Source organism: Patagioenas fasciata, chromosome 22, assembly GCF_037038585.1.
Source record: "Patagioenas fasciata isolate bPatFas1 chromosome 22, bPatFas1.hap1, whole genome shotgun sequence".
Taxonomy (NCBI): Eukaryota; Metazoa; Chordata; class Aves; order Columbiformes; family Columbidae; genus Patagioenas; species Patagioenas fasciata.
In genome coordinates this window covers 4622162-4649960 of record NC_092541.1, presented here as the reverse complement: position 1 = coordinate 4649960, position 27799 = coordinate 4622162, and the positions used below count along the sequence as shown (strand labels likewise).

General features: G+C 50.8%; 1 protein-coding gene across 7 annotated transcripts; it reads right to left on the bottom strand.

Annotated features, from left to right (window-relative positions):
• On the bottom strand, positions 1-27436 carry GJC1 (gap junction protein gamma 1). Of its 7 annotated transcripts, none has more exons than XM_065856179.2 (5): positions 25163-25267; positions 23278-23442; positions 6414-6521; positions 4379-4454; positions 1-4253 (listed from the first exon to the last, which is right to left on the bottom strand). In XM_065856179.2, the coding sequence occupies exon 5, from the start codon at positions 4232-4234 to the stop codon at positions 3053-3055; it is 1182 nt and encodes a 393-aa protein (XP_065712251.2). In that variant the 5' UTR covers positions 4235-4253; positions 4379-4454; positions 6414-6521; positions 23278-23442; positions 25163-25267; the 3' UTR covers positions 1-3052. The 7 variants fall into 7 exon arrangements, with proteins under 7 accessions (XP_065712251.2, XP_065712254.2, XP_071674057.1 ...); XM_065856182.2 differs by having other exon boundaries at positions 4379-4451; XM_071817956.1 differs by lacking the exons at positions 23278-23442; positions 25163-25267 and adding an exon at positions 27314-27436 and having other exon boundaries at positions 4359-4454.
• Between the last annotated feature and the right edge of the window lie 363 nt (positions 27437-27799).

Here is a 27799-nt window from a genome sequence, read left to right as displayed (position 1 = left end):
TGGAGTAATCCACTGGATTTAATAGGGTTTTTTTTTCCAAAACCAGAGAATGACAACACAAACCCGAGTTCCGGTCGGTATTTTTTGCCCAAAAGTCCCTTCTGAAGGTTTATTCCGGACATTAAACCCAAGCGAGAGAGCATTTTAAGGTAATGCACCGATCGTTTCTTCGAAAGGAAAAATCAAGCCTGATGCTTTGAAACTGAAAACACAGCCAGGAACATGTAGAGCTTGAACAGACATTGTCTACCACCAACAAACACTCAGAGAAAATGTGCACTTGATACACAATTAAAATGAAAAGCAACAAGTAGTAATAGAAACAGCTCCATTACTTTGTATTTTCGGAATGATTTCAGCGCTGGGATGGGAATATTCTACACACCCTGCTCACTAATGAGAGGATTCTTGGTTTTATGTGGGCAAAGTCTGACAGGACTGACCTGAGATGGTAATTTAAGTGGGTGATGGGTTAGGTTGTTAATTGGGAAAGGGCTGATGTGAACGAACTGGGTTTCTTTGAAGCCACTCGTAGGAAATCGCTGCAGTTTGCCCGGGGAGCAGCGAGGGGATGGGATTTTCACTTCTTCGCCGTCCCAAAGCACTGCGAAGGGTCCAGAGCAACGTGACCCCCCGAGGACACCGTGACCGATGGGGACAGTGGGAGCGGAGGGGACAGCGGGAGGAGAGGGGACAGGGGAGCAGAGGGGACAGTGGGAGGAGAGGGGACAGCGGGAGTGGAGGAGACAGGGGAGCAGTGGGACAGGGAGCAGAGGGGACAGTGGGAGGAGAGGGGACAACAGGAGCAGAGGGGACAGGGGAGCAGAGGGGACAGGGGAGCAGAAGAGACAGTGGGAGCGGTGGGGACAGCGGAAGCGCAGGAGACAGCGGGAGCAGAGGGGAAAGTGGGAGCAGAGAGGACAGTAGGGGTGGAGGGGACAGGGGGGCAGAGGGGACAGGGGAATACAGGGCACAGGGGAGCAGAGGGGACAGCAGGGGTGGAGGGGACAGCCGGTGCCCCAGCCCCGCTGTACCCCGGTTGTCCCAGCACCGCGACTGGATCCTGTGGCTCCCAACGCCCGCCCTGGCACTCTCAGACACCTTTTCCACCCATTTCTCCATCGCACCCCCAGCTTTCTGCCAGCAAAGCCTCCCTGCCCACCTGCTTTTCTCTCCCGACTGCTGTTTAATTAGAGCAGCGCTGTTAATCAACTCCCTCTCGCCCCATCTCACTAGTTACCTGTCCCTGCCCTCCAGCTTTTAAAAAATCACTATTTACACACTGTGCTACTTAAACTGACCTTACGGACGGCGCCCTCAAACTCTTCTGCATAAAACAAAGAGGTCGCTCCTCTCTCAAGTGGCAACCAGGAGTTCCTGCTGAACAAAAACCACAAAGTTGGTTTGCACGCTGGAGACGAAGCGGAGAAGCTGAGGCTCAAAAGGGCAGGTTTGTGTCTCTAAACCAGAGCTGGGATCACACCTGTGGTCCCAGAGCAAAACCACACTGCAAACAATGCAACAGAATCCCTTGCTTGCCACAGCAACGCTCGCATCCCCTTGGTTTAAATCTAAGGTCAAGCCTGGGCTTAGGAACGTGTAGGGTTCACCTGTGTGCTCCTCAATCCCGCTCCCGAGCCGGCGAGGGCACCAAGGACTGAGGTAGCCTCGGAAATGAACAGTCCCGCTTCCAACAGGCCCTCCGAAAGAGATTAAAATGCATGAAAGCCTAACAAAATCAAGAGAGCGGAGCAAGATCCTGAATAGATTATAAATAGTAGCAAAACATACCCAGCTCTCAGCATCTCTTGAACATTAATGCGCGTCCCTGCCAAGAAGACGCCGCCAAAGGCAGTAAATACCGCGTTCTCCTGTTCTAATTATAAATTCAAGTTTAATGCCAAAACCACAGAATGCCAAATCGGAGCGGTCTCTCAAGCAGAAATCTAAATTATACATATTGCTCTGTCTGAAGGAAAGTCCTCGGACATAATGGAAGGGAGAGGGGTCTGGGATAAGGCGATTTCAGTGATATTCGGCGAGGGCTTGGCGAAAACTCTTCCAGACAGCTCGTGTGTCCTGGCTGGGGGGAGGAAGGCTCTTCCTCCAGTGGAACAAACTCACCGTGACTCCATCGCAGCGGATTACTTTGGAAAAGACAGCAATCTTCTCCAAAAGGTACGGGAACGACGCCGTGCCCTCGGGGAGCGGGGCGTTATGTAACGACAGGCCTCAAAAAACAGACACCGCACACATCTGCGGAGTTACCGAAGCCAGTAGTTTCCATTTACTTTTGGTTTTGGATGTTTTACAAGAGTTTGAAGTCTCTTTTCCCTCCTGTTGCATAAAGCTTGCAGGGAGGTCCGAGCCCTCCCCGCGTTACGCTGGTTCTCTGAACACAAATCATCTCACAAATGTATGTTTTTCCTGGAAATAATTTTCCACACGGGGGAAAATAACCCTGTAATGCATATTAGCTATAGCACGACACTTGTATTTGATAAGGAGCACGTCATTTTTGTAAAAGACAGAGTCGAGAGCACCGCTCACAGATGGTTTCCAACGCTTCCCAGCAACCGGAGGCTCCTCTGTGCTGTGTGTTCAAGGCACTTTGGAAACGCAGCATCGAAAACGAGGGAGAACAAGGACGGAACTGCGGAGCACGGTAATAAAACTAGCAAAACGCCACCAGCTACCCACTGCTTTCTCCTCCTGAATATAAAAAAGTGGAACATCAGAGATCCAGTGTACAAATACAAAAGAATTGTGCATAATAAATGTACTATAATACTGTACATACAGCATAAACCGTTCAATGAGAATGATTTAAATATACCTATTTGTCTCCTGACTTGGAAGGCAGAAGAATCAAGTTCTCTAATCCCAGAATATGCGTATAAACCCTTTTCTGAGAGGGAGAATCACTAGCCAACGGTATCCCTGAAAATAAGTAGAGTCAGATATTTACTGAATGGAAGCCATTATTCAAAGGGTTGCTGGTTACGATAAACTAGGAGCAAAAAGACCCCACAACATCTCAACTGAGCCAACGTTAAATCCAGACAGAGTTCTTGCCGTCCCCGGACTTGCTGCTGGCGCTGCTCTTGTTGGAACCCGCTTTGGATTTCTTCTCTCTGGCAGCGCCGGGGTTGTTTTGGTTGTTGTACGCCTGGATCGCCATGTCCAGGCGCTCCTGAGCCACTTTGATTTCCCTCTGCAGGTTTTCCAGGTCGGCGGGGATGTTTTCTTCGTTGCTGCCGTACTGCTGTTCCTGAGCGATGTTGGCTTTGTTCTGCTTGTAGGCCATTTTGGCGTTGGATAATTCAGTGCATTGCATTTGCTCCGGCTTCACCGCGATGTTGTAGCCGGGAGGAGCGGAGGGCGTGTTCCAGGTGAAAGGGTAGTTGTAGGTACCCGAGTCTTCCAGCTCTTTCCTCTTGTTGTTCAACGTGTCGCGGATTGTGCCGAAGCCCAAATGGAGCATCTCCCAGACATTCAAAAGTAAACACATGCAGCTCACCCCGTACATGATCAGCAGGAAAATGGTCTTTTCGGTCGGCCTGGAAATGAAACAATCGATTTTGTGCGGGCACGGCCTCCTGCTGCACACGAACACGGGGCTGACCTCAAAGCCGTACAACAGATACTGCCCCACCAGAAAGCCGATTTCAAACGTGGTCCTCGCCAGGAGCTGCAGGACGTAAATCTTCATGAGCCCGTCCTCGCGGATCCGCCGCCTGCCGTCGTGCTTGGCCTTGGCCGCGGGCTGCTGCTCTTTGTTCTCCCGCTCGCTCTCCAGCTCTATTTCAGGGTACATCATGGGGTCCTCCTCGTGGTCCTCCTCGGTCTCCTCCAAGCCGCGGTGCTGTTTCCAGCGCGTGGAAAAGCTTTTGCTTCGGATTCTTCTATCGGCTTCGCTGTGTTCCACCATGCGTGCGATTTTATGAATGGCGTAGCCTAAATACATGACGGACGGAGTGGCAACCAGGATGATCTGGAACACCCAAAACCTGACGTGCGAAAGCGGAGCGAAAGCATCGTAACAGACGTTCTCGCAGCCGGGCTGCTCCGTGTTGCACACAAACTTGCTTTGTTCGTCGTAATAAATGGATTCTCCTCCCACGGCGGTCAGGACGATACGAAACACAATCAACACCGTCAGCCAGATTTTGCCAACAAAGGTTGAGTGATTGTGGATCTCCTCTAACAGACGGGTCAGGAAACTCCAACTCATGGTGGTCAAATTATTTTAACTGGAAAACAAACCAAACCCCCCCCAAAGATTTGTGAGTTTATTGGCTCGAGCCCAAATGTGCGCACGTCAATCAGAAAACTCTGGAATTTTACAACCAACGCACAAGTGCGTCCGTAGCGTCACCTGTTATTGGGAAACTCCAGCAGCCAGAATCTGCTTGAAGATGCGGCGTCTCTTCCGCAGGCTTTGGAGAAGTCTGCTGCAAAAGAAAAGCAGCAGTTAAATGCCATTTCACAAAAAAAAAACACGTTCCCAAAGCTACTCCCGAGCAGAAGAGAAAGATGCGGTTGCTCTGTATTCCAAACGTTAATTAAGATATTTACACTCGAGCCATGACCATGAGCCAGCACTGGGCCCTTGTGGCCAGGAAGCCAATGGTACCTGGGGTGGGTTAGAAGGGGGTGGTCAGTAGGTCAGAGAGGTTCTCCTGCCCCTCTGCTCTGCCCTGGGGAGACCACACCTGGAATATTGTGTCCAGTTGTGGCCCCTCAGTTCCAGAAGGACAGGGAACTGCTGGAGAGAGTCCAGCGCAGCCACCAAGATGCTGAAGGGAGTGGAGCATCTCCCGTGGGAGGAAAGGCTGAGGGAGCTGGGGCTCTGGAGCTGGAGAACAGGAGGCTGAGGGGGGGACTCATTCCTGGGGATCAATATGGAAAGGGGCAGTGTCAGGAGGATGGAGCCAGGCTCTTCTGGGTGACAACCAGTGACAGGACAAGGGGCAATGGGTGCAAACTGGAACACAGGAGGTTCCACTGAAAGAGGAGAAGCAACTTGTTCCTGGTGAGGGTGTCAGAGCCTGGCCCAGGCTGCCCAGGGAGGTTGTGGAGTCTCCTTCTCTGCAGACATTCAAACCCGCCTGGACCCCTTCCTGTGGAACCTCAGCTGGGTGTTCCTGCTCCATGGGGGGATTGCACTGGATGAGCTTTCCAGGTCCTTTCCAATACCTAACATTCTGGGATTCTGTGATTCTCTGTGATTCTGTAAGGCTGAAGTCTCCAAAACACAGAGGTTGAAAAGTAAACTCCTTGAGATTTTATGGGCATTGTTGGCCACGTTCCACTGCTAAAAACAAGATTTATTTTAACTGCACTGGGGAGGCCAAGCCCTGGTAAAGCCCAAAGCTCCAACTGTTCTGTGCGTTCAGTCCCTTCGGGAAGCTAAAAATCTTCCTTCCAGGGTCAGAAAAGACTTTAGTATGTATTTTGTAGTGGGTTTTTTTGGAGAGCAGAAGGGAAATCTAGTTTAAAAAAGCTACCTGTCAAAAATCTGAGAGGAGATATTAGATGGAAATCAATATAAATTTGCAATCGTAACAGTGAAAAACCCATCCCAGGGCTGGCAAGGCTGTGAGGTGTTGGAGTGAAGGGAAGCGAGCGATGCTACGGGCCCACCTGGAGTAAAATATTAAGCACAGAACTGTTTGATGTTTTATAGCACGGGAGATCAGACATTTTCCAGTCCTCTGAGAATGTTGAACACGCGTTAGTAATAAAGATTTGTACAGAGTAACGTGTGGTCAAAGGTCTCTGACCAGAACTGGACGAATCTCTGGCACTCTGGCCTAACAAGTGATTTATTCTTCACCTGGAGGAGTTCCAGGAGGATGAAGGAAAAGTGGTATTTGCAACTATTCGGCTTTTCCACATGAATAATGAAATTTGGTTGGATGCAATCAATACAGAATTAAAGGATCTAAATGTAATCCCCTCCTGGTGAAATTCAATGTTTCACTGAAAAGGCAACAGCACACGCAATGTGGATGGGCCGCGTAGGACATTTGATTTATTACTTCATGAAAAAAAATAGCGCAGCGGAGTATTAAAAAAGCCCACATTAAGTGAATGAAAAGTAACAAAGATCTTGACAAATGATTCCCATATTAAAGCAATTGGATGTAATGACAGCAAGTTCCGCGTGGCACAGGGCCGGGCTGGGCGACCAGGCCGTGTTTTCCCCAGACCGATGGAAAACGGCTGCGGCCAAAACCCGCGAAGGGCACAGAAGTGTGCGGCCAAATAAAGATCACACACACAGACCGCTCGAGAGGCTGCGTCCCGCGGAACAACCCACAGCTTTAACTGAGCTTTGTACACGAAAGAGAAAAGCAGCCTTTACTTTGTGTATTGTTTTAAGGAGAGAGCAAGGAGACTGATCTTACCTCCTCGTTAGCAACACAGCACTCGGTGCCCGCATGCTTCACAACTTGCTTAAACATCTGACGGGGAATCTATTTGTCTCGAAACCAGCCGAAGAACGGGGAAGATGCCTAAAAGTGAGAGATTGAGAGAGTTCAGTTTGTTGAGCTGGCAAACATGGGATGAAAAGGAAGGATTACGGGTCCATCAATCAATCTAGCGGCTGTGAACCGAGCAGGCAATCAATCCAAGGCTTACGGTCAAACCTACTCTTTCTATGCAACCGTAACATTGTGCTGCAGACAGGATTGGCTGAAAAAAGTCTTATTTTAACAGGAAAAAAGTCCAGAGGGTTCCAGTCCCCGCACAGCACGTGGTTTTGCACTCTGAACCCCCATTTCCAAAAGGCACCCGAGTCCAGCTCTGTACCCCCCAGTTCTGCACTGAGCCAACAGATGGAGCTTCAGACGCTCGTGTGTTCGGTGTTTGCGGGGGGTCCCTGAGATGAGCCCGGGGTGCCCTGTGCGCCCACAGGCTCCGAAACACTGAACAGAAAAGGCAAGTGAAGTCCAAACCCGGGTCACACCAAGCTGAGCCGCCCGTCCCATCGCCAACCGCGGGTGGGTAATGGGACACACGGCGTAATTCATCAGTTAATAATGAGACAAAACCCACATGAGCTTAAGAAGGGGTTAATTCTCACCCACTGGAAACATTAGGGGTGAACTCCTTTCTAAAAGTAAACTACGGAGTAACACTGAAATTAATTCGCTACCGAGGTCAGTGTGAATTTGGAACAAAGGCAGGAACCAGCCTTTATATTTTCAGACTCTGTGTTTATTCATCCACAGTTCACAACAGAGAGGCCCAAAATCAGCGCCGGTTTCAATAAGAGAGGGGACAGCAAATCTCTACTCTTAGACGAGCCGCTGCCTTGACATCTAATTTCATAAATACCGTTTTTCGTTGTATTTATCAGCTTTTCGAGGTGTATTTTCTACCTGCACCCGCACACCGGTGCCTGGCACGTACCGAACTTTGCCGCCCGTACCAAGGGAGATGTGGGGGGCTGCGAGCGGGATACAGGGAAATGTGGCCGGTTTTGGACCCGGCTTCTGGATAACAACGGGAACACACGCCCTGATTCCACCGGTTATATAAGTATCAGCGTGACAAACCCACGGACAGACGCTGACCGCACCGCCGCGCACATTCAGGTTAATCACAGCCTTCAGACGCAGCAGACGGCGTTATCGGACACGTGCTGGAGAACCAAGGCTTCTGTCAATTAGAGAGTTCCGGCTGCACAGATAAGTTGCTGAAAAGCTCTGATTCTCTTCAACGAGAAAGTGTCACTTATTCTAAATTTAGTTTCAGCCCGGAGCGGAGCTACAGACACAAATATGGGAGAATTCACCAGCAGGAAAAGAACTTGTCTTTAAGGAAATGTTTTGGCTCAACCTGTCATTAAACCTTTATTTTGCTGGGAATGTCCAGCCCATCCAAACTAAACACAATAGGAAAGCAGAAAATTCCAGGCAGAATTATTGAAGCGGTGATATCTCTCATTTCAGTACGATGACCCAAGGTTAAAAGCCGCATGTTTCTGCCTTTACAACACACGTACCGCAAGACGCAGACACCGAGTCACCTTCACCCAGCGTACACTCGGCGGCTCCCGGAGTTGTTGTTCTGGCAACATTTAACTCAATAATTTTCCGTTGTTTGAAATAAAAGCCTATGGACACTGACACGCGTCTGAAAAAGGCAAAATGTCAGCAATTTCAGCTAATTTAAGTCATGCCAGGAAGTGCATTTGAAAGAGACTTTCATTCCTTGTATTTGTCATAAGTTCATCCCGGCACTTCCAGCCAAGGAGGCTCCTCGGAGCTGGCAATGCAAACAACACAACGCTCATCCCTGACAGCGAGCTGGCTCCTGCGCATCCAACTTCTGCAGACGCTGACGCCCAGAAAGAATAAAGAAGAATGTGGAGCAGGTACACGGGAAACAAGAAATCACCTTTAGGTTTAGAGATTCACTGCAGGAAATCTTTGGAGTTATTTGAACATGGCTGTTGTTCACATACCCACAGACCGGACACTTTCTCACACGTGGAGCTTCCCCACTCCAGCCTGTGTGTGGGTCTGAATGTGAATTTAAACAGGGGACTAATCTCACCTCATTTTGGTTTTCCCATGTAAGCGTGATGGGCAGTTGGGGAGGGAAGAACCGCACCTCGGAGGAGCTGTTTGCTGCAGCAGCCTTCAAATCCTGCCCTGGGATGAGACGGTGGCAGCGTCAGAGGGATGGACAGCGGGACAGGAACAATGGGGGTGGCTAGAACTGCCGTTACCTGGTGAAACGTGCCCAGCAATGTCTTTACTCAGAGATGTACGGCACCTAGAGGGCAGTGCAGCATGCAATCACCGAGTTTTAAGAGCAGCCTCACTCCACCTGTTGAATCTCAAAAGACTTCGTATGTATGACATGGGGACTCATTTCGCGTCATTCCATCAATGACATGAACAGCGGTGCTGAACGCAGCCTCAGTGAGTTTAGGGGTGACACCGAGCCCAGGGGTGCAGCTGATACAAGGGAAGGGACACAGTCCATAGGGATCTCCAGGGGCTGGAGGAGCAGGATGTGAAATTCAGGAGGTTCAACAAGGCCAAGTGCAACCCCAACATCAGCAGAGTGGGGATGGATGGAGCAGGAGCAGCCCCACGGAGAAGGACTCGGGGTAGCAGAGCTTGAAGAACTGGACTTGATGTTCACTTGCAGCCCAGAAAGTCAGTCCTGCCATGGGCCAGGCGGAGGGAGGGGATCCTGTGGGGTCCTCAGCATAGGACACACATGGACCTGCTGGAGAGGGGCCAGAGGAGCCCCAGGAATGGTCCGAGGCTGGAACAGCTCTGCTGGGAAGACAGGTTGAGAGAGCTGGGCTGTTCAGAAGAGAAGAGAAGCTCTAGGGAGACCTTAGTGCAGCCTTTCTGGACTTAAAATGGGTCCATAAGAAAGATGGGGACAGACTTTTGAGCAGGGTCTGTTGCAATAGGACAAGGGGTGATGGTTTAAACTAAAGGAGGGAGATTCAGGCTGGCCATGAGGAAGGAATTGTTGGCCCTGAGGGTGGTGAGAGCCTGGCCCAGGTTGGGCAGAGAGGTGGTGGATGAACCATCCCTGGAGACATCCCAGGCCAGGCTGGACGGGGCTCTGAGCAACCTGAGCTGGTGAAGATGTCCCTGTCATGGCAGGGGGGGCACCGGGGCGCCTCTGAAGGTCCCTTCAACACAAACCATCCTGTGCTGTCCCTCCGGCTCGCAGGACTCTACAAGTGACCTCTCCAGCATGGCTCACTGGTCACCACCTGCCCAGCTCAGCCCTGGGGGGTTTGTGCTCCAGCCCCAGCCGAGCTGTCCCTGAACAGCAGTGCCCGGCGGGGCCGCAGCCGGAGCTCTCGCCTGCCCGAATTTCCATAGTTCACCAGCACCTCTTGTGTCAAACAGCATATGTAGAAGAAAGACTTTGTAGCCAAAAGGCAGCCCCTAAGGGGAATATATTTACATGAAGGCTTGTTTTCCTCCTTCAAATACATCCTACCATGTCATGCTAATGAAATTTGATTAATTTATTAATGATCTCTTTGTTTTGTTTTTAAGCAGTTTAAAAAGATGTTTACCGAGCAGAAAAAAAACCAATTCAAGAATACATGACAATTCTGTTGATAATCAAAAGAGGTTTCATGCTGCGTGAAACTGAAATTGGGCCCACAGGCTAATTAAAATAGGATTTAAATTAGGATGAATGAATAATCAGCATTATTCATTCCAATCTCATTTACATTGAAATGTTAGAAAGTGCATGATTTTCAATTATTTTTGAGGAAGCACAGGGCTTGTTTTCAGTATTTTTTAACCTGAAATAATGAGTGAGACTTTAGTGCTCAAGAACAAAGGTGGTTGTGGCCAGAGCCAGGTCCCAGCTCAGCGCGGATCCTGAGCACCGTGCCACTTAAATTCCAGTGTCCGTCCTCCCAACAAGAGAAAAAGGACACGGGATCTTCCTGAACACAACAACTCATCGCTCCCACCTCTCCATCCCTCGGTTCAATCACCACCAACTTCATTCTGCTTATCAGAAGTGTTTACAGCAGCTGGGACTTTCTGGACGACACGCAGCGCTTTTTCAAGGAAATATTCCATCATCTGGCATTTCTCACGTGGCAAACAGCAGAGAGTGGTTTTGAAAAGCCCCAGCGTCAGTGCCAATTTGGAAACAATTTCTGAACATTCAACTACCAGGCTGGCTAACGAGGTTCTGCTGATCCCCCCGAGACTGAAAAAACCCTCCTTGAATTATGAGACCGCAGATCCTGTGCAGCATATAAATAGAATTCTAAAAAACACGGGTAAGAGGTAGAGAAATAATAAGATTCTTGCGCTGTCAAAAAAATACAGATGTCAAATACGTATGTTTTTGAAAATCAACATACATATACCCACCCGAGCATCCAGCTCCAAGATAAACTGGAATTCGCAGATAAGACACGAACCTCCAGCAGCCTCAGTGTGCCCTCTAGGTAATGCTAACATGAAAAGCCAAGTGACAATTTTAGCAACACTCCCCCGCAGTGACACGATTCAAATGAAGTCGTGGCGTTTCGTGCTGGCCAGAACCGGCGTTCACTGCACCTCCAGCGATGATGCTCCTGCACGAAGCATCGTCCCCAGGGCAGACACCCCGGAGCTTGTGAGACCCCGACTTCGGAGGGACAGCGACCATGGGGACAGCGTGGACACCCCGAGGACACGAGGAGCTGCAGGGTGATGTGGGTTCATCTGCGAGCCTGAGCTTGTAGAGACAAGAGGCTGGGCCGGAGAGTCTCTGTAGCTCAGGAGATTTTGGGAGCCCTGCTTTGGGGTCTGTGTCAGCCCGAATCCCTTTGTACACGCTCAGCAGTCAGGATCCCTTCGGATCACTGGAATGAGGTGTACCGGCTCGGAGGCTGGTACCGAGCGCCCAAGTCTGGCATTTCTGGAGTGACTCCTTCTCTGCAGACATTCAAATCCGCCTGGACACCTTCCTGTGGAACCTCAGCTGGGTGTTCCTGCTCCATGGGGGGATTGCACTGGATGAGCTTTCCAGGTCCCTTCAACCCCTGACACTCCGGGATTCTGTGACTGAGGACAGAGCTGTTGGATGCTCAGCAAACCTGAGCAGGCTGCTCTTCAGCCCTGTCCTACAGATGTGAGGTGCAGAACCACAGAACCCCAGGCTGGTTGGGTTGCAGGATCCCTGTAGATCTCCAGCCCCACCTGCTCACGCAGGGTCCCAGAGCAGATCACACAGGTGGGTCCAGGGGGTTTGAATGGCTCAGAGAAGGAGACTCCACACCCGCTCTGGGCAGCCTGGGCCAGGCTCTGGCACCGCAAAGGAAAGGAGTTTCTCCTCGAGAAGCAGAAGCCGCAGGTGATGCCTGCGCTGGTGATGTGAAATGTAATGACGGAGAAAATAAAGTGGTCAGCAGATCGCAGGGCGAGACGCGGTGCGCTGTTTGACAGTCTTTGCAATGAAACCCTCGATCCTCAGGGCAGCAAATGGCAATCAAACTCCACCAAACCTCGGTGGTACCAGCACAGAACCGGGACTCATGTTTTGTGGCACAAACGATCCCTGACCCTTCACAGCTCAGCCTGTGGGTTGGGAATAACCCAGCCAGTGAGGAGCTGCTACCCTAGAGCTCAAAACCAACCTCCGAGTTACCTCTGCCCAGGATCCGCAGCCCATTCCCTCTCCCATCTCCCTTTTCTGGAGCCTCACACACCACAAAGTGTTTCTCTACAATGTAGTTTGACCCTGTTAAGCCCAGATGGCTTGAGAAGCTCTGGTACAAACTGATCTTATCCAGCACAACTCACCAACCCAGCATCACCGCACTTGTTCGTTGCTATGCAAGAGCCGGTAACGTACAGCAAAACTCCTTCCTCGCGTAATTTAGCTGGACACTGAAAACAAGGAACTACACAGTACGTATATGGCGATGTATTTTTTTTTTTTTGCAAAGAGTTTGCATCTGAACTTCAAGTCATACTAGAGAAACCACGCAACACGGCTGTTTAGAGACCAAGGCCATGTGTTTAACCAAAACCTGAGCTCTCAGATTGCCAGCTCAGGCTGTGTGCAGGCAGCACGGCCAGGGACTGCTATCTGTACCCTTAGAAAATAAAGAGCAGGAGGGCATCCTCAAGAGAGGCTGTTCCTACCAAGTACAACGACCATCAGACTGGGGGAGCACGGTGTCAGTGTGGATTCAGGCCCACAAACCCCTCCCAACGATGAGCTGTCAACTCGCTCTTCCGCACCGAGCGGATCCCGCAGGCTTTTCCACGAGGTGATCGTACACGTACGTCTCCCAAACACCAAGGAGTTCTCTCTCTTATCCATCTGATAACACGCCGTGTGCTCCTTAGCTCGGGGCTACTAAACCCTGGTTCAGACACACGAAGTGTCACCGCTTGCCAAAATACCGCAGAGATTGAGCACGCCAGACACCCGACAAGTCCGATGCTGCAACAGCATCACCCACTTACTTCAGTCACTTATATTTTGAAGATACTTAACCTCTAGGTTTCCTCGTACCCTAAGGAACGTAGAATATTCTGCCAACCGGTAGCTTAAACTAGGCCTAAGTACCAATTGTATCTCCTGCAGGTTGGCAGCTCCATGTCCAGCTGGGTTTTAGTACCTCTGAGGACAGAGACTCCGCAGCTCTCCAGGTAACCTGATCCTGTGTCTGACCACACTCACAGTAAACCAAGTTTTTCTTCTGTTTAAGTGGAATTTGCTGTGTGTTAGTCTGTGCTCACCACCATTCCCTGGGTATGACACAGAAGAGTCTGGGACGACAGCAGCAAAGCGATTTTTCCTCTAAGAATGAACATAACAGAGGGGGGACAAGTTACAGGGAGTTGAAATACACAGAGACCTGAGATCCTGCGTGTTCAGAGCGCGGGACAACTGCCCGAAACAGTGCGGGCTGCTGCTGGGTACTCACCCTCCCACTAGCACTGGCATGATATAAACACAATATACTATTAAACTATTAAAAATGTTGTACTGTTGACTATCGCATCTGTGTTCTCAGCAGTGATTTTAACAACTGTGGGCAACGGAAGGGTACAGATGGAAAAATGCAGTGAGGATGACAGCAAAAAGCAGGTTATTAAGTGACCAGCACCACTGCAAAGTGACGGAGCACGATGGAGAGCAGGGCCGGGGCTACTGCACACACGTACCAGCAAGTCCCACCGATCCAGCTCATTTCAGGCTTGCAGACAGTGAAGGGACAGGAACTGCAGGATGGTGTCCGGCTTCAAACTCTGCAACACCGTCACACAGGGTGCACCCCAAGACACGGGGAACAGCGCAGCCCGGGCACAGAACAACCCGTGCGCTCTAAGGCACCCGCAGCGCAATGCCCGCCCTGATGCTGCAGACACACGGACGGGGACATCTGCGCCGAGACCTGGAACACGGCGGCAAGAAAAGAAGGAAAAACCCCATTTTCCCAGCCAGACCTAGAAGGCCTCTGGTGCAAACCGCAGGACACACAGCACCGTTGTGCGTGATGTGCGCAGCAAAGCGGAGGAACACGTGCTCCTGGAGAGCAACTGCCGAGCGCTTACCTGGGTCCCTGTCTCTCGCAGCGAGTCTCGGCGAGGCCGTCTTCCCTCGCGCGCCGTTGCAGTCAAGCAGCAGAGATTTCCCTGTCTTGACGCGATTAGCGATTTGAATAACCACAACACCCCTTTAACTACTCCTGACTCCACTGCAGCCAACAGCACCTCAGCGCTTCCCCATCGGGCTCCTCCTATGTGCTCAGAGGGATGAGCATCAAAAGAAAATGACACTCCGGAGGCAGCTGACCCAAATATCACTCTCGTGGCCATTTCGGGAAAGGAGAGAGAAGCCAAAAGAGAGCAATTCTGTCGGCTCCTGTATGTCAAAATGCTCTCACTCGGCTGAGCTGGATACAATCTAATGGGGATGAACACCTAATTCACCCACCACCATATTATGACCGTCAAAAGAAACTATGATAGTGTTTGCTTCACAGATACGCCTCCAAAACGAGCATGAATGGTTTGTAAATGAAACAGATACCACGCACCATGACACGCTCTGCCACAACGTCCCCACTCACCCGTTCTGCAGCGTGGCAGTTGTTTCACTGTGACCCGAATTCAAAAAGACTTTTATTTCCCAGCTCTGTGATCTGGTTTAATAGAAGACACTGCCTCACCCTGCAATTATAGCAAATTCATACAATGTTTTCTTCAAATGAATGTAACATTTTCTTCTCCTGGGAGGTCAGGCTGAGAGAATTGGGGGGTTCAGCTGGAGAAGAGAAGCTCCGGGGACACCTTAGTGCGGCCTTTCTGGACTTAAAAAGGGCTGAGAAGAAAGATGGGGACAAACTTTGAGCAGGGCCTGTTGTGATAGGACAAGGGGTGATGGTTTGAAACGAAAGGAAGGAGATTCAGGCTGGCCATGAGGAAGGAATTGTTGTCCCTGAGGGTGGTGAGAGCCTGGCCCAGGTGGGCCAGAGAGGTGGTGGATGAACCATCCCTGGAGACATCCCAGGCCAGGCTGGATGGGGCTCTGAGCAACCTGAGCTGGTGAAGATGTCCCTGCTCATGGCAGGGGTGGCACTGGGGGGGGCTGGGAAGGTCCTTTCCACCCAAGCCATCCTGTGATTCTCTGATTCTGAACACAGCCCAGGGTTTCCAAAGCTCAGCTGATGTCCTGTGGTTTGAGGAGTGCGGCCTCCAGAGGTACCAAATGCTGCAATAGCAGCAATGAAGCCGGGAGCCAACACACGCTGTGCGGCAGCTCCTTGTCTGGGTAGGGAAGATCTCCAATCCCTGACGTAGAGCCCACCTGCTGAGATACGCAGGAGCAGAAACGCTTTGCAGACCCCTGGGACTTTACACAACTCCACATTTCTTTAGGAGGAAAGCACTGAACTCAGGACGGCAGCTGCAACATCTCACCGCCGGTTACCTGTACAGCACAACAGCCCGTGAGGACGGTGCTGGGAACACCGACAGCCAAGGACAAGTGTCTCGTCATCAGAACCGCTCTGGTGGTGACAGCACACACGGCCACACGCTGCAGACACTTGTTCCAGGGGCAAGGGGTCCGCTACAACACGAGAGCCGCAAACAGGAGCGTGCCGGGCAAGCGCTCGCTCTCCTGCTGCTTCAGCTTCTCTCAAGTGCCACTAAACTGCAGAAATAATTGAAGAGTTTCATTTCAGTAAAGCGGTTTTAAGTACAATTTGTGTTGAGAAAGGGAGCGTAGTAAATCAGAGCAGACTGCTACACTGGCATGAAAATGTGACTCCAGCTTGAGTTCAGCAAGAGACTTAACAGCTTTATTTTGCCAAAGATAAAATTTAGAGTATAAATACTCACATAAATTCACCAAGTTAATTATTTGCTGAAAAAAAGTGATTTCCTAGAGTGAAATCAGAAACTCAAAATGGTGATTTTCTGAAAGACGTGGATACTTTTCTCGCTGACTGAACTCCCTCCGCTCCGCCGCACAGCTGGGAGGACACACACACCAACGGGGGTTTTGCCTTCTGAGAATTGCTGCAAATAATTCTGTTTTATGAGAGGAAGCTCCAAGGCCTTTTCCCACCACGCCTCACGGCACAGCGAACCGCACACTTCACCAAGCACAACCCAGCAGCAGGGTCGGCTTTTGCCACCTGACTGCTTTCCATGGCCATGGATTTTGGACTTCTTATCAACACAGATGATTAAAATTAGCAACAAATTTAAGGAAATTAGTCTCCAAAATGCATATAAACTGCTTAAGCCAGGCATGCGACTTGATATGAGGGTGCAAAGGGACGGGGCTACGGTACATACGGCTCTTTGGTCCTGCTGAAGATGGAAAGAAACACACCGAGATACTCCAGGGACAACTGTGGGCAACGTGACAGAGCCAAGTTCCCTCGGGTTCTTATTTCCAAGCTTTCAGGATTTTAGGAGGGTGGTCACATCTTGTCTGTCCTAGAGGACAACAGGATGACCATGAGCCAGCACTGTGCCCTTGTGGCCAGGAAGGCTAATGGCATCCTTGGGTGTATTACAAGGGGGGTGGTCAGTAGATCGAGAGAGGTTCTCCTTCCCCTCTATTCCGCCCTGGTGAGACCCCATCTGGAATACTGTGTCCAGTTCTGGGCCCCTCAGTTCAAGAAGGACAGGGAACTGCTGGAGAGGGTCCAGCGTAGGGCAACAAAGATGGTTAAGGGAGTGGAGCATCTCCCTTATGAAGAAAGGCTGAGGGAGCTGGGGCTCTTTAGTTTGGAGAAGAGGAGACTGAGGGGTGACCTTATTAATGTTTATAAATATATAAAGGGTGAGTGCCACGAGGATGGAGTCAGGCTCTTCTCAGTGGCAAACAATGATAGGACAAGGGGCAATGGGATCAAGCTGGAACACAAGAGGTTCCACTTAAATTTGAGAAAGAACTTCTTCTCAGTGAGGGTAACAGAGCACTGGAACAGGTTGCCCAGGGAGGTTGTGGAGTCTCCTTCCCTGGAGACATTCAAAGCCCGCCTGGACACATTCCTGCACGACCTCACCTGCTCCAGCAGGGGGATTGGACTAGATGATCTTTTGAGGTCCCTTCCAATCCCAAACATACTGTGATACTGTGAAATACTTTCGCGCTTGCTCTGTGCGTGTTCTCTTCAAGCTCCAAACAGAGGGTCACCACCATGTAGCACGACCACGGGGAAATCACGACTCGCTGTCTTGACACGAAGTGGGAATTGGTATAAACAGGATCACAAAGCGCTGGCCAGGTCAGTGGTAAGGCCTGAAAATATCTTACTTAGAAAAATAGCTAGAACACCAAAGATTGTAAAAAAAGTCTTATATGAACAAAATCTCCTTCCAGGGAGCGACTGGTGGCCTCTGCTGTCTTTGGACAACCCGGTGCACTCCCAAGCCTGGCGAAGGCCATGCTGTGAGTTTGGATACAAGTGATTTCCCACCTGCATTACCAGAATAAAACACTCATGGGAAAATGCAAACTAGAGACAAAAAATGTGAACACTCTAGATTGCATTAGTGCCAAATGCTGACAGAGTACATACGCAAAGATAATCACCAACTATCGCTTCACCAGTTCTCTGATGGGTTAAGTCACTGGTACGTGGAAGGCGCTTGAGCATTTTCTAACAGAGAGGTGAGCAGGTCCGCTTGCAAAAATATTCTTAACACAAAAGGTACTAAAGCATCTGCTGTATGGCATCACATTCACAGAAAGAAAAGCAAGGTAATTCCTAACAGGGAAGCACTGATTGACTGGGGGATTCCCTCACTAAGGCAACTCGTACCTGCTCTGCCGAGTTCACAGAGTCACAGGATGGTTGGGGTTGGAAGGGACATCAAAGCCCATCCAGTCCAAGCCCCACCATGGGCAGAGGCGTGTCACCAGACCAGGCTGCTCAGAGCCCCGTCCAGCCTGAACCTGGAACCGTCCAGGGATGGGACGTCCACAGCTTCTCTGGGCAGCCCGGGCCAGTGTCTCACCACCCTTGGGGTAAAAGGTTTCCACCCAATGTCCAATCTAAACCTGTTATCCCTCAGTTTCAAACCATCACCCCTCGTCCTGTCGCAACAGGCCCTGCTCAAAAGTCTGTCCCTCCTTTCTCATGGGCCCCTTTTAAGTCCGGAAAGGCTGCACTAAGGTGTCCCCAGAGCTTCTCTTCTCTTCTAAACACCCCAACTCTCTCAGCCTGTCCTCCCAGCAGAGCTGTTCCAGCCTCGGATCATTCCTGGGGCTCCTCTGGCCCCTCTCCAGCAGGTCTATGTGTGTCCTGTGCTGAGGACCCAGAGCTGGACCAGCACTGCAGGGGGGTCTCACAGAGCGGGGCAGAGGGGACAATCCCCTCCCTCCACCTGCTGCCATCTGTCCCATGACTAAAATAGTTTCTCCCCATCACTCTGTTACCACTTCAGATACTGTTAAGTGAAGATTTTTACCCACAAGTTTCTTATTCGCACCTTGACGGAGCCTCCCTGCACAAAGTCACCACCAGGAGCACGTTCATTTCTTAATGCTACTAAAAGAGTTGACAATGCCACACAGGAAAAATTAATTGACTTCTTTATACACCTACTCACAAAATCAGACACAGGCCGGCTGCCTTGCCAGTCCATCCGTCTGGAGACTCGGTGACACTGGCTGACACTGAAGTGACCAGAGAGAAGGTGACAGGACAGAGCACCAAAGGAACAGTAACCGGTTGGCAGGTGTGGGTGACATTCACCAAAGAGGTTAACGGAGCTCAGAGATCAACAGCCAAGCTGATTATAGCCTTTCTTCAAATTGCTTTGATGCCAGAACTACAAGGGTTGTGAAAAAACCCCGGTAAACTGCAGGCTCCAAACTCAGCAATCACATAGGGCTAATTAGACAACATAATACAGACTAGAATTAGTGGACAATCAATACATCTGTATAAACACGATATCCTAGGGAAGAGAAGAGACTTCCAGCCTCACAACAGGCACCAGACTACCTGGATTTTTCAGATTTGAGGGTCTCTCTCATCAAACGCTTCTTGTAGGGACACCAAAGGGTGGTACACGCACCACACCGGAAAAGGGACTGTCCCTGCACAGATAAACTGGGTGAAAGATAACGAAGAATGGGAGTAAACGGTCATTTCCTGCGAGGGAGGGACCGAGGGACATCCCAGCGGAGTTTCACAGGCCGGGACCTGCACTGGACCAGGACGGTGTTTGAGTAAAACAGAACAGGGAGGTGGGTGGGACGTGCCCAAGGGTCTGGATGGGAACACTCAAGGCAAGGAAGATAAACAACTGTCAAGAACAGCTGAAGAGCCTTATGGATCCAAGTAACCTGGTAATAAAATGTCAGATGAAATTCCACATAGATAAAGTGATGCGAATATTGAATAAAAAAAAAAAAAATCTTGATTTCACACTAAAAAATGTGTCCTGAGAGGGCCTCAGCAAGCAGGGGATCTCAGGGCTGTCAGCTGCTCTGTGAAAGCTCCGGCACCACTCGCCACGGTCCAGAAAGCCAAGAGCATTTTAGCAGTGTTAGAGCAGGATGAGCGCATGAACAGCACCTGCTGCTCTCACACCGCGGCTCAACCGCATCCCAGCCACGGCGCACGGCTCTGGTCATCGTCACCATCCCCTGCTGTGGAAAAAGAACAGAACTCTGCAGAGAAGACATCCGGGCTGGCTTGTGTGGGAAGAACAGTGGAAAAAGACGAAGGTTGAGAGGGGGAAGAGAGCAGGGAGCTGTAAAATCTGGAGAAGCCCAGAGAAGAAAAGTCCATTAAAAACTGAAATAAAGACACAGTGCCTCACCTGATGGGTAAGTCACCGAATCCCAGAATGTCAGGGGTTGGAAGGGCCCTGGAAAGCTCATCCAGTGCAATCCCCCCATGGAGCAGGAACACCCAGCTGAGGTTCCACAGGAAGGTGTCCAGGCGGGTTTGAATGTCTGCAGAGAAGGAGACTCCACAACCTCCCTGGGCAGCCTGGGCCAGGCTCTGACACCCTCACCCCCAACAAGTTGCTTCTCATCTCTAAGTGGAACCTCCTGTGTTCCAGTTTGCACCCATTGCTCCTTGTCCTGTCACTGGTTGTCACCCAGAAGAGCCTGGCTCCATCCTCCTGACACTGCCCCTTTCCATATTGATCCCCAGAAATGAGTCCCCCCTCAGTCTCCTCTTCTCCAGCTCCAGAGCCCCAGCTCCCTCAGCCTTTCCTCCCACGGGAGATGCTCCACTCCCTTCAGCATCTTGGTGGCTGCGCTGGACTCTCTCCAGTAGTTCCCTGTCCTTCTGGAGTTGAGGGGCCACAACTGGACACAATATTCCAGGGGTGGTCTCCCCAGGCCAGAGCAGAGGGGCAGGAGAACCTCTCTGACCTACTGACCACCCCCTTCTAATCCACCCCAGGTACCAGGTACCTTCCTGGCTACAGGGGCACAGCACTGGCTCATGGTCTCTAGGCAGAAAGCGGTCAAAATGCTGAGAGGGGTTTCAAACGTGCTTCTGTGTCAGAAACAGGACTGGGACCATGCGGACGCCCGGTCCGAACCCGTGCGGCTGTTCTCATGGAGCAGGAGCGTCTCCCCAGGGCTGCAGTACAAGCACGTTGATGAATCAGCTAACAGAGACGCTGGCGGGAGCCAAAAGGGAAAGAAATCGATACCTCAGGTTCTTAATCAGTGGCAGTCACAGCCGAGAGGTAAGCAGTGTTTACTTGTTGGACAAACCTCTTGCAATTGCACACTTGAAGGGCAGCAACGATTTATTTCTGCTGATGACTCTCCAGCACAATCCTCGGGGAATCGGCTTTTGCAGACGCCCGGATCGATAAGGTTTAGCCACGGATTGTAAAGAGAGCAAGAGCAGACTGAGAATATAAATCAAGCTGGGTATGTGCACAAGAGGACATGCCAAGTAAACTCCAGAAGGAGCAAAGACTTTATAGGAATCAAGAATAATTTCCATATGGCTACACAGACGATCATGGTGTCCCTCCTTTCAAACACTTCAATTTTATTGTTTTAGTATCGCAGTTTCCACTACGAAAATTCTTCTTCTTTTATAAATAGTTTAACTATGAATTTGAGTCTCAGCTGAGTAACTCTCGTGAACAAATGTCTGTTGTAACTCAAATTCAGTCATTTCTCAACTAAAATAATTTTACCGTGAAAATCTAATGTTTCAATTTTTAGGAGGAGATGGTGGATGCAAGGCAGCACACCTGCAAGACACACATAAGAACCTTAATTATTTTTACGCCAATTAAGAATGTATTAACACTGGGAGCAGCCCTTGCCTGCCTTGAGGTTCCTCTAAGCTCAGCTCCCGGATTACACGGTGTTACTTGTCAGTGCTGGATCCGTAACCGAGCCAAGACTTCCAGGAGTTAACTCACCCTCGAGGTAGCATGGAAACCATCTACACACAAGAAATACAATCGCCCTTCCAGGCTCTCTGCTATTTTAGGCACGAGAGAGATACAGAACTTAACAGATAATACTTGTTACAGTTGAGTGTGTGGGAACGGGAGACGATGCTGCAAGCAGCATCACTCATCCCATAAACCGCGTACTCCCAGGTTTAGACCCAGAAGTCATTAGGTTTAGACCCAGAAGTTATTTTTCCACATTCCTTCATCAGTTGAGCTCAATCAGAAAGTGGAAACCGACTCCGACGCATTGTATTTTTTGGGAGGGCTTTGGGGATTTTTAAGAGACGCACTACACGCAGGCACCTATGAGGTAAATAAAACACCCCCAGGAAAGCGGGTTAGGGGACAAGCGGAACCCAGCAATGGGTGCTCAAAGGAAAAGCATAAAATGCGATTTTTAGCCACCGATCCGGCACCGCCGAACGCGACATTCGGACTTAAAAGAACAGTCGGCGCGATCTGCCGGTCATCCATCTGGATGTCTGCTCTCCGTACTGCGATGGGATCTCAAACCAGGTCAGGCACACACACTCAATTGTTTTCTGACAAATTTGTAACCAAAAAGGTGGAACTAATAACCGTAAGAGGCGAAAGCCGGTATCATGTCCTTATTTAGGCAAAAAAGCTGGCTGACTCCAACGATTTTCATCCAAGCAAGGTAACAGGGAGAAATCCTTCACTCCTGTGTAAAAATGTAAATCCCAGCTCAGTGAGGCATTTAAGCACATGCCTAATGTAAAGCTGGAAAGAAATCCTGCTAATAACCCTGCTGCTTGCATATTCACAGTTAGGCACGGGCTTAAGTACCTGGATGATCTGGAAATATCCCGTAGCCCCCGGAAAAGAGACTAAACCAGGCTGGTTCGTGAATTAATCACAGTGGCATGAGCAGAACTGCTAATATTAAACTGGGATTGTATGTGTGTGTGTGTGTCGAAGCATCTGTTCAAGTTTAGGCGCATAAAACATTTTTCAGCCCAATGACTCCACGGGGAAATGCCTCATACATCAGCTCATCTGACTCAATTTTTCCATCACATTTCCCTTGATACAGTTTTGTCCATAAATACACTATTAGTTTTTTTTTCTTCCAAATATAGCTTTTTATTTATAGAGTCAGAAAACCTTGTAACTTGTGTTATTACTTAGAGCCTCGGGTTTTTCTTTGCAGTGTAATCATTGAGGAATTATTAGCCAATAGCGAGGTATGGATCTGAGTCACCTACACTTGCAGAAATACCCGTAGCGTCGTAACCGCCCAGCCGTACGTTGCCGTATGTCAGTTTAGCCCAGAGCACATCCAGGAACTTTCACATTAAAACCTTTGACACAAAAGACAGCCAAGTTTGGAAAAATCCAAGCCAGAACTTCCAGACAGTCCACAATTTGGGGACAACTGTGCGTCACTGCCCGAGCGGAGATAACGATTTATACTTATGGTATGAGGAGGTCAAATCTAACATCGCCTTCTTCCCCTCTAAGGAGCATTTTGAAGATAAATTCATTTTTGTGGCTTTTAACAGAAAGAAAGCAGCTACCAAAACCATGACGAAGAGCGGACAGTGCATAATTTAGATATTTTTAAAGTATGGGTTTTTTTTTCAGGGGGAGAATTTAGACATTGAGCAATGCTGAACGGAGCAAGTGAAACGCGGTTTAATAGAATTTGACCATTATTAACCACAACGTGAGCCAAAAAAAGAATAAAGCACAGCGCGTTATTACACGACACAAATACAGGACAGTGGGATTCCAGTCCTGCTGCTCATGGGAAGCACAACGACCAGCTGGACAGACCGATAACAACGTGGGGTCCTACAATAAAAAATGGACTCACACAGCACGGCAAACGGGGTCGTTTCCCTGCACGGCCGGGGTTGATCGGGCTGTGATCCAGGGATGTGCTTTTGGAGGTGCATCTGTAACTCTGGGAGCCTGTGCTGGGCAGGGATGCTGGGACGGAACGCGATTCTCCGTAAACGTCAGCAGTGTTGAAGAAAAGCTATAGGGAATATTAATGGAACTTTTTTCACGGGAATAATTGACTTCCTATTGAGCACATTAAAAACAAATAAATCTGGAGCACAAAGCACAAAAACCAAAAGCTGGAAACAGGGTGGGAAGAGAGGATCACCTTCCTCCTAACGAGCCAGCAGCGCCCGTCCCCTGGGCCAGACAACAAAGGGCTCCATTATCTGCCCCGGATTTTACTCCAACTATTTAATGATCGTTGCTCTTGTCCAAATTTGTGCGGCTCTGCGGAGAACCCTGGCTGAGCAATAAGGCTCAGGCACAAGCGCCGCACCTCGCTGTGCACTGCCGGTGTTTAAAAAGCAGTTAAAATCTGAAGTGGCTTTAGGAAAGAGCCACAACATTGTCACCCTCTGTCCAGTTCAATGTTAAAAGTGAACCCACCAACTGATCTGGGGACTTCTCTCAGCCACACGACCCCTCGCAGGTACTAACAAGGGGAACGCTGGCAAATCACATCGGTGCTTTCAGCATTAAATGACTCCCGATAGCGATTCTGGGTGGGTTGTTGGTCCTACACACAAATTCAGAAGCGCTCCGGGGCTCATCCTCAGCAAAAAGCGACAGAGTAAGAGAGTTTGGGGTTTCTTTTCTAGACTTACAAAAGTTGCTGCCAGTCAGTAAGTTACCAAGTCAACAAATCTGTGTTAGAATCCATCACAAACTCTCCCTCAGCGACTAGATTTCACAGTTTCTAAGATCGTTTTTCCTCTCGAATCTTGTCCTCGTCAGTTATAAACCACACAGATTAAAGCCAGAAAAAGACCTTCTAGTAAGATAAAGTTTCACCTACGCAAGTTTCCAAACCTTTTGAAGCACAGAAAATTCTTTAGAAAAAGCCGCGTCTACAATCAAAACCGCACAGTACTAAAATCTTCACTAAATTCTTAAAATGGGTCTAAACTTGCCTTGCTACACCTTTGTCCTCACAAAAATAAGCTGTGATCGAGTTTTCTTTTAACCTTTGTCAGGAGACGGATGGGACCGCAAGTCCTCACCGTCAGCACGGCTTCCGACCCTTTTGGGGCTCTTCTATAACAGTCTGTGACTCTGATTTTGCAGTTATTTACAGATATTGGCATCACTTGCAGGTCATCTGTGCTGACTTGGATGCCTGCTTCAAAATAACACGGAAAATAATCACTAATGAAGAGCTATGAATATAGACAGCAGGTATTTAATGACAATTCATCATTTATAATTGTGTATTCAGACCTAGGAGTTGCTTTAAAAAACCAAAAAACAATCTTGTTGCATCAACTAAAGAAATAGGGTTTTTTTAATGAAAATGTTGTCTATTAGTAATAATTCGATACTCCGATGCACCAGTGATAATACAAACTTGCAGTTCTAGTCTTAGAAGCACTAAAGGTAGTCACGTTGATAAGGGTACAGGCAGTCATTCCTGTTTTAATCACCTTTCAGCATTCTGAGTGATCTGAAATGTGATGAAGCCGGGTTTAGAAGCCGCTGCGAGGAGGAGAAGCTGGAGCCACAACAAGCAGCACAACAGTTGAAATAAAAACAAAGAGGGTCTTGTAAAACAAGTTTAACTTTGATCTGAAACACAAACCTTCCAAAATCTGGGTCAAGGCGCACTGATGTACGTCCCTTGCTGTTTTGTCCCATTTCAGTTCAGAAAAATCACTCAAGTCACCGCCTTTCCCTCGCTCCGGGTCCCCTCCTCTTACCTCGCCCGCAGACATGGGCAGAAGCGTCCGGCCGCGCGGGATCCGCTCAAACCACCCGGCGTCACTGTCAGGAGCTTCTGCCGCTGCCCAGGGGAGGAGGAGGCCGGACAACCAGCAGCCCAAACGTCACACACTGAAACCCGCATGGGGTCACCCCACCCACCGCCGAGCCCCCGCCAGAGGGACAACAACCCGCGTCCCCCCGGCCCCTGCAGAACTACAGGAACACCGGAGCTAACATGGGGATTGCTGGAAAAACGGGACTTCCAGCTGTTTGCAGGCGCACGGGGAGAATAACGAACAGCACAAGGCGGCTCAAATTACCTGTGTGTTTGGACATTCGCTTTCTTACATATCCCACTTTGTAGATTGGACTTGACTTGTTCCCCCAAGAAAGCACAAGCGTAACTTTAGAATACACTTGGAAAGAATAGAAAACAAGAGAAAGGGGCACTGTTCATTTTCCTAATCACAAGTCCTGACAGAAAACAGCAGCTTTCCCCTCCTAAATGGCCTGAAGAGAGGTGGGGTTTGGTAACCAGACTGGGTTGCTGAACACGACCATGAAATAGATTCAAACAGAAAGGGACAGATTTGTTTTCTACCAATTATCCTCAACTTGCAGTTGGCAGAAGACATGGAAATAATAACAAGAATAATGAGCTGTCTGTCAAATGTGAAGTTTTTGTTCTTCCTCTTGTTTCTAAATACCAACTGAAAATGCTGAGCCCGGGGTTACCAACTGTTGCTCGAGAATCCATAGGGTACATCCATGCCTTAATTAAATCTCTGTGCGCCATCTCCTATTTGCAAACAAGCTGACGGTGGAACAAAACCAGCACTTCCCTGGGACGCAAGGTCGCAATGACCAGAGAGACTCAGAACTAACTCCTGCCAGTAGAAAAGAGAGTTGGCTAAAAAAACCCAGTAAAAATAACTGTACAAACGTCATTCTTGTGAAAGTTCGGCCCAACGGAGCCAAAACTTCTGTTATCCAGTAACAGGGTGGATTTTTCCTCTTCGTGCTCTGCATTGAGATGGAGCACATGGACACACCGAGTAGCACCTGACACGGTTAACTCAGGTTATCAACAGCTTTATAACTGTTCTTCTGTTCAAGGGGCTGTTTATTTCTTTGCTTGTGTTGGTGCTGCCGTCACCAGCACTCAGGGACCTGTCAGGGCGAGGAGTTGGTTACGGCTGAGCTGCCTGTGCCAGGAGCGCTCATAGCGAGGGGACACACGGCTGGTGTCTCTCAAAGTAAAAAAATACCTGTTACTCAGAATTACGATCACAGCAAAACGCAAAATTTGCCATCGAAGGCTGCACGCTCGTCTCCAATGGCAGAAAGCTGCGACCAGGGTTTGCATTGCTACACTTGGGGACGGCACATCAGCAACGCCCGGCCGCGAAACGGGGACCCAGCGGGAGCGCGGGTGGCCCTGCCCGCGGGGTGGCCCTGCCCCACGGGAACCCCCGGGGCTCTGGGGCTGAGACGGTGGCGGCTCCTGGGCCGCTCGGAGCTCCCGCCTCCCCCAGCCCCGCGGGCCGCTCGGGATCCCGCCTCCTCCCACAGCGCCCGGCGCCCCCCGCGCTCGGTCCCTTCAGTGGCCCCGGAGCCCGCGGCTCCTCAGCGCTCCCGCCTCCCCCAGCCCCGCGGGCCGCTCGGGATCCCGCCTCCCTCAGCCCCACGGTTCCGTGTCCTCAGCCCCGCGGCTCCACTCGGGGTCCCGCCTCCTCCCAGAGTACCCGGTTCCCTCAGCCCCGCCGCTCTCGGTGCCCTCGAACTCCCGGCTCCCTCAGCCCCGCGGGCGCTCGGTCCCTCCCGTTCATCCCGCGGCTCGGTGCGCTCAGAGCCCGCGGGTCCCCGCAGAGCTCCCGCCTCTCCTCAGGCCCCCGAGCCCCCGGCGGCTCGGTCCCCTCAGCCCCGCGGCTCCCCTGAGAGCTCCCGGCTCCCCCGAGCCCCCTGCGGCCCCTCAGCCCGCCCGGTCCCTCCCGCCGCTCGGGTCCCTCAGAGTTCCCGCCTCCCCTCAGCCGCGCGGCTCCGTTGCCCCTCAGGAGCCCCCGGGCCGCTCAGCCCCCGCCTCCCCCACCCCGCGGCCGCCCGCCCTGTCCCACCCGCTCCCTCCCGCCCGGTCCGGCCCCACTCACGCCGCCGCCCCGCGCGGCTCCGGCCCATGGTCGCCGGGGGCCCCTCGGCCGCCCCCGCACCCGCCGCCGCGCCGGGGCCGCCGAGCCCGGGCGGGGGGCGCGCGGCGCATGCGCGGAGCCGCCTCCCCCCCCACCCGCGAGCCCACCCACCCGCCACGTGCCGCCCCTGGGTGGGGGGAACGACACGCGCGGGAGGCCTGGAAATGGGGGAGGGGCGGGAACAGCCACGCGTGGGGCTGGGGAGGGGGACACGGCTGAGACACCGAGCGGTGGCCTCACAGAGCAGGGGACAGGGGTCACCTCCGGAACAGGGACATGGGGAGCAGGACAGGGACAGGGTGGGGATTGGGGGCACCGGGAGCACGATGGGACAAAGCCACTGGGAGCAGGACATGGATGGGGACACTCGGGGCAGGGCTGTAGACGGGGACAGCAGGAGCGTTATGGGGGTGGGGGCATCAGGAGCAGGACAGGGACAAGGACACT